Source organism: Suricata suricatta, chromosome 3 (assembly GCF_006229205.1).
Source record: "Suricata suricatta isolate VVHF042 chromosome 3, meerkat_22Aug2017_6uvM2_HiC, whole genome shotgun sequence".
Taxonomy (NCBI): domain Eukaryota; kingdom Metazoa; phylum Chordata; class Mammalia; order Carnivora; family Herpestidae; genus Suricata; species Suricata suricatta.
Window position 1 is genome coordinate 48,508,810 of NC_043702.1, and position 10,948 is coordinate 48,519,757.

At 37.5% G+C, this 10,948-nt stretch overlaps 1 protein-coding gene across 1 annotated transcript in view; it reads right to left on the bottom strand.

Annotated features, from left to right (window-relative positions):
- Positions 1-681: 681 nt before the first annotated feature.
- DUSP19 (dual specificity phosphatase 19) overlaps positions 682-10,948 on the bottom strand; it is a 21,204-nt gene continuing 10,937 nt past the window's right edge. The window contains exons 3-4 of the mRNA XM_029934290.1: positions 7,288-7,440; positions 682-2,202 (exon numbers count right to left, since the gene is read on the bottom strand). Coding sequence (XP_029790150.1) covers positions 1,963-2,202; positions 7,288-7,440 — 393 coding nt within the window. The 3' untranslated portion in view covers positions 682-1,962. The remainder of the gene's footprint in view (positions 2,203-7,287; positions 7,441-10,948) is intronic.

The window sequence follows — 10,948 nt, forward strand, 5'->3', positions numbered from 1 at the left end:
TTACGAAATGTATTTCTTAAATAATAAGACTTGAAAGTTGATATGACTCCTTGGTCCATGGGCTGGAGAAGAGATGTTGAGTTAGCAGGCATGAAAACAACATTAATCTCGTCGTACATCTCCATCAGAGCTCTTGGGTGACCAGGTGCATTGTCAATGAGCAATAATATTTTGAAAGGAATCTTTTTTTCTGAACAGTAGGTCTCAACTGTGGGCTTAAAATATTCAGTAAACCATGTTGTAAACAGATGTGCTGTCATGCAGGCTCTGTTGTTCCATTTATACAGTACAGGCAGGGTAGATTTAGCATAATTCTTAAGGGCTCTAGGATTTTCAGAATGATAAATGAGCATTGGCTTCAACTTAAAGTCACCAGCTGCATTAGCCCCTAACAAGAGAGTCAGCCTGTCTTTTGAAGCTTTAAAGCCAGGTACTGACTTCTCTTCTCTAGCTATGAACGTCCTAGATGGCATCTTCTTCCAATATAAAGCTGTTTCATCTACATTGAAAATCTGTTGTTTAGTGTAGCCACCTTTGTTAATTATCTTAGCTAGATCTTCTGGATAACTTGCTGCAGTTTCTACATCAGTATTTGCTACTTCACCTTGCACTTTTATATTACAGAGACGGCTTCTTTCCTTAAACCTCATGAACCAACCTCTGCTAGCTTCGAACCTTTCTTCTGCAGCTTCCTCACCTCTCTCAGCCTTCATAGAATTGAAGAGAGTTAGGGCCTTGCTCTGGATTAGGCTCTGGCTCAAAGGAATGTTGTGGGTGGTTTGATCTTCTATCCAGACCACCAAAACTTTCTCCATATCCGCAATAAGGCTGTTTTGCTTTCTTATCATTCGCGTGTTCACTGGAGTGCCACTTTTAATTTCCTTCAAGAACTTATCCTTTGCATTTACAACCTGGCTAACGGTTTGGCGCAAGAGGCCTAGTTTCCGACCTATCTCTGCTTTCGACATGCCTTCCTCACTAAGCTTAATCATTTCTAGCTTTTGGTTTAAAGTGAGAGACATGCGACTCTTCCTTTCACTTGAGCACTTAGAAGCCATGATAGGATTATTAATTGGCCTAATTTCAATATTTTTATGTCTCAGGGAACAGCGAGGCCCAAGAAGACGGAGAGATGGAGGAAGGGCCAACTGGTAGAGCAGTCACATCACATGCAGTATTTATCAATTAAGCTCACTGTATTACATAGGTGTGGCTCATAGCACCCCCAAACAATTATAATAGTAACACCAAAGATCACTGATCACAGATCACCATAACAAATACAATTACAATGAACAAATTTGAAAGATTGTGAGATTTACCAAAGTGCGATACAGAGACACAAACTGAGCAAATGCTGTTGGAAAAATGATGTCAAAAGACTTCTTTGATGCAGGGTTACCACTTTCGACTTCTAAGATACATATCATCTGCGAAGCACAATAAAACAAAGTATGCCTATATTGTGTCGATCTTCAGATTTTGATTATCTCTTTGGGAAGGCTTAAGATATTAGTTTTTAATCCCAAATTCTTTACGTAGAAATTTACCACTCTCTGAAATAGTAAGTCAAGGAGCACTTTAAATTTCTTCCTTCATGGAAATGGTTGCTGGCATAGAAAAATACCAAAAGTCTTCATCAACTGATTTAATCTTTTCATGTTCTAATAAAGCTTTCAAATGTAAAACCTTTTTCTTTTACAGAAACCAATTATTGGTTACATTATCTTCTCTTAGCAAATCAAAGAAGCATTCAACCCCACATTATAATACCAAGGAAAACATGATGGAATTTAAAAATGTATTTGTACACTAGCTCAAGACAGACAATTAACCTCCATTTCCACTTGAAAAACGCAAGACAAAAGGAAGTTTTTACTAGTCTACTCTTCAAAAATGGAACAGGTGGCTATGGGGGCCAATTCAGAAATTACCGTTGTCCATTGTCTGCTGGAATGTAACTCATGAACTGTCACCCTTTTCTAATTCCTGTATGTTGTCACATTCATTGCGTTGCTTGCCCTCTTGGTAAGTACGAAGCTGCTGCATGAAGCCAGTGTTTGGACATATGGAAGGCCTTGCATTTTTCACCAAAGTAAAAGCACTGGTAAACGAGATTTCTTCAGAATTCATCAGAAAACCTATTACAATTGCAGCAGCCCTGGAAACTCCTGCATTACAATGAACGAAAACCACGCCATCCTGCGATAAAAATCAATCAAAAATCTTCATTATTCACTTAGGAAGGTTACTAAGCCAGTTGCACATTCTTATACTACTTGAAATTGTAAAATAAAAATAATCATTTTACAATTTGTTTGATTCAACATATTCAGTTACCAAAATACAATTCATTTTGAGCAAGGAATGGAAAAATCAATCAATCAGTCAACCAACTTCTCTTCCTACCCCCCTGGATTGAAATGCTTTGATTATTTATTTGGAATTTTGAAGAAGTATCTCTTATTAAACTGAAGTAATCTAGTAAAGTACATGTAAAAGCCTCGTAAACTTGGGATGTCTGGGTGACTCAGTCAGTTGAGGGTCTAACTCTTGGTTTCAGCTCAGGTTATGATCTCATGGGTTGGTGAGATCAAGCCCCACATCAGGCTCTGTGCTGATGGAGCAGAGCCTGCTTGGGATTCCCTCTCCCATTCCCATTCCCTCAAAACAAACAAACAAAGCCTAGTAACTTAGTAGATATACAAGGATAAACAAGAGAAAAATCACAGGTAGTATATGTGAAAAGCAATAAAACCATCATCATAACACTAAGCAGAAAGTCTGAGACATTCTAGGTACAAACAGTGTCCCCATAAAGAAACTAGTGTCACTGGCTTGGTAATCTATGTGTAAAATTACCAACAAGGAAAAAATTTTCTCCCCTTAGATATATAATTTATTCTGGATGGAAGTAACTCAAGAAACAGTTAAACTTATGAGGTAGTGAAATGATAACAAACAGCTCATGACAATGTGAACTGGAAAAGGCAATTAGATACCTTAGCCTAGGTCAAAAATGAAAAATGTTTTAGGTAACTTGCAAATGATACTTTACAAGTGAAAAGGGACACAATGCAACCAAGACCAATGCCCACGGGGGTACTACTGCATCAATAATGAACATGATGGATCTGACAGAACACCACTGACACAGGTTGGCTTATCTCAGGCTTTTAAAAAGTTAATGATCTAAATGGAATGAACCAGGTACACACCCTACAGAGTTAGACATTTTAGTTACTTCATTTCTATTCTTCTTTTAGTACAAGAGAAAGATGGGAACAAGGAAGGGGAAAAAATAAAACCTTAACTGAAAACTCTACACAAAGCATACATTAACAGCACCACGTTTATGACTCATTGGATTATTTCACTTTTGCAAGGCAGCTTTCTCACATTCATAAACCTGTTGGAAAATTCCTTTGCCAGATATGTTATAATAAATTTGCAAATGCATCTCATTTCAAGAAAATCAAATTATTCACAACAAAATTAGTTAATATTTTTAAAATGCTCACATCAAAAAGATAATTTCAATTTTTCTCTTATATATATGACCATCTCTAAACTTTAACTGTTTCTGTACAAGATGGGCTAAACACCACCACTCACTAAACATACATGCAAATTTTCTCACTTTGTACAAAAGCTCAATTTTATGAGATTAAAGACACTCAAAAATCATATCACAGTAAGTGATGAAAACTATTAAGGAACTTCTTTGAAGTCAAAACAAATCAGATGTTCCAAAGAAACCTGGAATTCTAAGCTTAATAAGAGATACTGTTCAATGTCATTTTTAATATTTCCTGACTACATACATCTCTATGTTGAGCCATAATATACCTTTGAAAATGAAACTAGCTTTATTTTCAGTCTCATATACTGTGCATCTAGTTTCAGCTCATGCGTAATGTTAGTATCTTCTTTTCTCTTATATTCCTTATGTAACAGCTACCTTTCTGTTGCTTTCTATAGCCTTTGAAGTGACTTATCTTTTATTTTCTTTAGATATCATATTGTCCTTAAAAGTATTTCCAGAAAAATTACTGGCTTTATATCCTTTTTCTAGAACTCAAAATACTGACATTTTAAACATGTATAAAGGAATGTTTTCTTTTGCACTTGCTGTTGTCCTCTCCCTGGAAAGTCTTTGCTCTTCTTGGACCAGCTCACTCTGGCTTCTGTTCTAAGTAGGCTGTCTCTCTCTGAGTGAAATAGGGTCAGGAGGGATACCTTAGCCATCTTTGTATGCTTTGTCCTTAGTGCAATTTTAGGTACATAGTAGATATTCCATAAATGTTTGTTAAGAAAATAAATTTTTTTCTGATTTCCAAGAAGGAAGGGTTCTCTTAAAAATCTGAATCACCAGTTTGCTACAGGCAGACAGGAATTGTGTGACAGTGTACAGCCTTTATCAAGTGTTCTTTGTTCTCATGCTGTGATGACTGTATTGCAAGCTCCTTGAGGCCAGCACTATGTATCCTTCAGATCTTCTCAGAATAAGTAATTAACATTTGTTGGCAGATTAACTGCAACAAAGTATAGGTCCTTTTTAAATGAGTCTTTTGATATATAAGAAAAATATATCAAAATGCTAACAGTAGTTATGTCTAAATGATGTGAGTACGGTGAATTTTTATTTATCTGTATTTGCCAATTTTTCTACAGTGACACAGCTTATTACATCATGCCTTTAAAATCCCATCTTATAAACTAAGCAATAAAGCAAACGTGGAATTTCAAATAACACATTTTCATATTAACAAACAAAACCTTTTGCACATTAAAAAAAGGGGGAGACAAGTAAATTTTCATAAAAGAACTCCTGAGGCTATAGAAACTACTCTGCTACATTCTTCTCATGTGAATTTCTGTTTCTTAAGGCATAAACCTAACAAAAATTATAGTGGTCAGAGATAGAGGAAGACAGAGAAACCAAACAAAAGGGTTTTACAAGTACAGAATGAGGAAGGACATGGGGGAATAGAAGAGATTCCACTGGGCAGCTGTGCATAAAAACGATAAGACAAGAAACGATGGCCCAGAAAAGAATTTTTGAAATATGCAGCTCACTGAGTAATCAGATTTAATAAAGCCCAATATACAACAGACAAGGTATGTAAAGCTCTCTTCCAGAAAAAAAAATGGAGAAAATTCAAGAATGCTAATGCTAAAACTAAAAAGTATTCATCTAAACAGTAAAGAGTCTTCAGGGCAAGGAAATAATGGCTGAGTTTAGAACTGCAGTATAAAACATAATGCTTGAGAAATCAGAACAAATTGTGGAATTCTACTACATCTTGTAGCAGAAACATGTTAAGCACCTCCTCACATTCTCTTGCTGCCTATCTCATGGGCCGAAAGCTCACTCCACCTCAGCCTCCACTGCTGTGGAACAGCCCCCTTAGGCCTGCCTAACAAGGCCTGGCTCTTCCCCTATTATGGTCTCTGCATAGACAAGTGCACCCCGAGTTCTGGATTCCCTTGCTGCTTCTGAGCTTGAATGAAAAGTTACACCACAGGCCACTGAGTTTGGCTTCAAGGCAGCTGCTAAAGGAGCGGGCTGCTAAAGGAGCGTTGTACCTGGAACTGTGGGATGAGTCACCACCCCATGGGTAAACTCTGACCCGTGGAAAACCGGAGCTGACAGAGAGCCAGGCAGATAAATTCTCTCTTCTTTCCCTCCCAAAGTCTATACTAAGTTACAGTTTCTCTGTGCTCCCTGCCTGGAGATGCCTTAAGTGGTAATGTGCACACCCAGCTACTTCACTGTCAGTTCATCGTGCAGTTGTGCGCAGTAGGGCAGACATGCCATCTTATGCTGCTTCCGCATCCATCCCCGAATCGCTTCCCTTTCTCCCCACTCACTATCCATGGATTCTTTCTCTCAACCGAAGTATCAGTTATTATTTTCTGAGGTTCTGTTTTTTTTAGGAAACCTGCAAAAGACCCTTTTAATTAACTATGACCCTTTCTGCTTTTTACTTGCAACATGTACATATCTTCTCCTGATGAATATCAATATGGATTATGCCTAATTTTTCTCTTACCATTTAAGGCATATCTCACATTAGAGAAGCTGCTTAGGCAGACATTATCATTTTTTAATTTTTAACACTATCAACTGGCACACTGGAATGTTATCATCTAGACCCTATAAAATTTTTCATAAGAGAAAACACTGTCCAATATTAGGGCTTGAATTAGAAAACTCTTTATTTTCTTTTAAGTATCTGCTATTAAACAAAGCTGAAAGATAGAGTTGAATAGCTTTATATTTTTCAGATAATCTAAAGGAAAGCACCTAGAATAGTGCTGGGCATGTAAGGCATTCATTAAATACTACTAAATAAAAGGAAGGAAGGGAAAGAGGGAGAAATGAAAGAAGAAAGGTAAAGGGAAAATCATTAGCCAGAATTCAATTAAGCTGGATTCTAATGTTAGTGTTATTAATTGTTAGGTCCTCCAGGAGAATGAACTTTTCTAAGTGCTTCTACATTCCCATCTATTTACCTCACATAAATTTCACAAGAATTATATACTAACTAAAAATGGTGTCATTTCAAGGTATAATTAGTGGTAACAGCCAACCTAGAAGCCCAGTGTTGACTTGGATCTATTACCAATGTTGAAGTATTAAATTATCTGTTGGATTTTAAAGTCAGAAAAACAATGGACAACTTCCGATCAGCATTTTCACACTATCTCAGTAAAGCAATACATTTAGTCCTAGAGTACCCTATAATTTTCTATTGTTAAAATGCAGATTCACTCTCCGTACCACAGCCATAAAAATGAATGCAGATTAATCTTCATAAATACATGAAAAGGACAACACTCGTGTCTATCCCATTTGGTAGGTGGTTATAAACCATCAGAGGAAATCTAAGTATACACAAACACAGGAAAATTCAGTAAATGGAGAGTTTTATCTCCTAACATTTCTTAGGAAGGTGAGACATTAATGTTATAAGTGAGTAACTCATTGAATGACTCCTGGCTGGCTCAATCAGTACAGCATGTAACCTTTGATCTCAGGATCAGGAGTTCAAACCACATGTTGGGCATAGAGATTACTTAAAAAAAAAAAAAAGGAAATATCTCATTGAGAAAAAAATATTAGAGAACTAAATGGCCATAAGAGTTAATAAAAGATTGTTGGAGGGGAAATTTCATAATGGTTCTCCATGTAATCATCAGGAAGAGATAAAGCTTGGATAATGGACCTGTATATTTTAAATTTTCTGTCTTTGAAGAACTATGGATCAAAATAAAACTTACCTCCATTTTTGCTTGTTCAATAAATTCAAAACATTCTGGAAAATAAGATAGGATATTGGTTTCAGGCAGATCCAATATAGAAATGCTCTTGTATACAAAGTCACTGAGGAAAGCATTTTCAACTCCATATGCAACATTGAGAATATGAGTCACCTTAAAGGGAAAAAAAAGATGATTTTTTAAAATTCTCTAATGAATTAAAATTACATTAATTAAAAAGAGAATGAGATGTTGAGATCTGTAACAAGAATAAACAAACAATTTAAGTATGACTCACTTGAATAATACTTCCCACAGGAAGCTTCCTCTGACTGCCTTGTCCCTCACCAGAAGTGCTAATTCTATACACTCGCACAGCACCCTCTACCTGCCCTAATTATGGCTCTTACCACTCTGACATTATCTGTCTCCCTCATGATACTAGAAACTCCGTGATGGGAGGAACCATGTTTGGCTTCTTCACTACTGTAAGTAAGCACTGTGTGTGAGCAGTGATCTTAAGCACAAAAAGTACTTATAATTGTTGGATAAATCAATGAATATGCATATTAAAAACCTGATTAAGGGAAGTACATCAATAATACAAACTTCTTCTTCAATAATTACTTCCCAGTTTTCCTTCATGTTCTTTAGAAGTCTGATAGTTCTCAAGTGTGGCTGCACATTAGATTCACCCAGTTAACATTTAAAATGTCAGTGCTACAGGGCCTCAAATCTAGAGATTCCAGTGAAGATAGCCTGGGCGAAAGGATGGTCATGAAAGATTTTCTTTCAAAAGCAACTTTCTACCCCATCTATGTGTTTGAGCTCCCTTCCTACAATCTACAAGCATATGGAAGGAGACATGTGGAAAGTCAATTCAAAGAATCCAAAAGCTAAATGGATCCAGAAAGAGGGCACTGTTTCATATCATGGCATGCCTCACTATATTCTTTCTTAGCATGGGTGTTAGATTTTACCTGTCAGTATTTTAATGTATTTCACACATTTTTTTTAATTTTTAAATTTTTTAAAAGTTTATTTAAATAATCTCTACAGCCAAAGTGGGGCTTGAATGCACGACACCAAGATCAAGAGCTGCACACTCCACCAACTGGGCCAGCTGGCTGCCCCTCACACGTTTTAGAACGTCTTTCCAGCTCTGCCCCTCTTGCCTCCACCACCCTCATAGCCACGGCTCTGGCAGTACCCTATTTCTCCCCCTCGGACAACTGACTAGATCCAGGCAGACACCAGATTTAAACAAAATCAGATTATTTTTAGAAATTTAAAAATAGGTGTACGAGACAGCTGGAATGGTCCACAAACTTGAGAGCTTTAAGACAGCCACTTTCTATTACATGCTCAAAGAAGCTGAAGAATTTCTGCTCCTAAATAAAAATACACAGATGTGCAGAAAGAGGACATGATGCCAGTAGAAGAGGGGGACCATCTTGGATAGCCTTCTATTCTCTAGGACAGCCACTCTCTGCTCTCGGATTCCAGAGTTTCCCCTAAATCATTAAACAGACATTCTCTTTGCTTCCCAACCTAAAGAACATTGATTATGACATTTCGGGATGTAGGCCCCATGAAGACAGAGCCATAGGACATTCATTTACTAACCTAACTGCCTTGTAGAAGAAAGACAACAGAAAAAAACCCAAATGTCTACTCAAGAGAGATTTTTTTTAAACATTTATTTATTTCTAAGAGACAGAGACAGAGAACGAGTAGGGAAAGGGCAGAGAGAGAGAGGGAGACAAAATCCGAAGCAGGCTCCAGGCTCTGAGCTATCAGCAGAGAGCCCAACGTGGGGCTTGAACCGATGAACCGTGAGATCATTACCTGTCAGACACTTAACTGACTGAACCTCCCAGGTCCCCCGAGAGATTCTTAAATAGAGATGAGAAGGGAGAAACTAGAAAGGTAAGAACATTTTTAGAAGATAAAGCCTGAAATGTCCTTCTGCTTTCCCCAGTGAAGTCTTATCTATGTCAAGTCACTCATTGCCAGTGTACTTCTGGCCAGGATTATGATTCTACCCTTAATTGCATAGTATCTTCCAATGTTTTACATTATTGATGTGTCTGCCTTGTCTTTACCATTATATCCTACATTCCCAAAAGACCAGGGATGAAATGAGGTCTTTTATGTATAGAAGTATTTATGTTTGTGTCTGTGTGTGTGTGTAGAGACACATACATATACATACAGACACATACATATATATGTATTCACAGGATTATGGAGAAAACCAAATGAGAATCTGGGAATACCTGTTGAAAGGTAAAAGTGCTTTACACCTATGCCTGGGTAGTTTAGCTAGTGAGAAGTGCAATCTATAGATGTATTGATTGGTCCTGATAGAAAAGAATTATACTGAATTACAAGTGGTGGTGGTGATGGGTACCCAGCCTAAAACCCTCTCTAGTAATTAAGCATACTTTCAAAATGTAGGTATGGAGGTCCTAACAATGGTTGTCCTTGGGATGCCCTTTGTAACAGGGATAAGAAAAAAAGACGCTTTATTGCAAACTTAATGTATGCTAGACATACAAGTTACCTCACTTAATCTTCACATACAGGCATTATTATTTCTAATTTTAATAAACTTATATACTGTGAACTGGCTCAAAAATTAGAACATTATAAAAAAGAAACATTGAAAAGTTTTGCTCTCACTCTGCCCTTATCTACTCCATTATCTCTTTCCCTAATGGTAACCGCCTTTGTTGGCTTCCTGTATATTCTTTTAGAGCGTCTTTAGGCAAATTATTTATTCTCTTTCTTACACAAAGACAACACCTTGGGTTCTCCTCTCATTTAAATGTGTGCTAGACTGCTGGTGGGAATGCAAACTGGTGCAGCCACTCTGGAAAACAGTGTGGAGGTTCCTCAAAAAATTAAAAATACAACTGTCCTATGACCCAGCAATTGCACTACTAGGTATATGCCCAAGGGATACAGGTGTGCTGTTTCGATGGGGCGCATGCACCCCAATGTAACAGCGCAATCTACAATAGCCAAAGTATGGAAAGAGTTCAAATGTCATCCACTGATGAATGGATAAAGATGTGTGTCTGTGTGTGTGTGTACATGTGTACACAATGCAGTATTACTCAGCAATCAAAAAGAATGAAATCTTGCCATTTGCAACTACATGGATGGAACTAAAGGGTAATATGCTAAGCAAAATTAGTCAGTCAGAGAGACAAATATATGACTTCACTCATATGTGGAATTTTTAAAAATTTTTTTAATGCTTTTTATTTATTTTTGAGAGACAGAGAGAGAGAGACAGTGGGAGCAGGGGAGGGTCAGAAAGAGAGGGAGACACAGAGTCTGAAACAGGCTCCAGGCTCTGAGCTAGCCGCCAGCACAGAGCCCAACGCAAGGCTCAAACCCACGAACCGTGAGATCATGACCTGAGCTGAAGCCGGACGCTCAACCAACTGAGCCACCCAGGCGCCCCTCATATGTGAAATTTAAGATACAAAACAGATCAACATAAGGGAAGGAAAGCAAAAATAATATAAAAACAGAGAGGATGACTGGATCGCTGTCTGGTTTGGGTAGCAAGGTGATGCTGGCTTCGTAGAATGAGTTTGGAAGCTTCCCTTCTATTTCTATTTTTTGGAATAGTTTGAGAAGAATGGGTATTAGCGCTGCTTTAAATGTC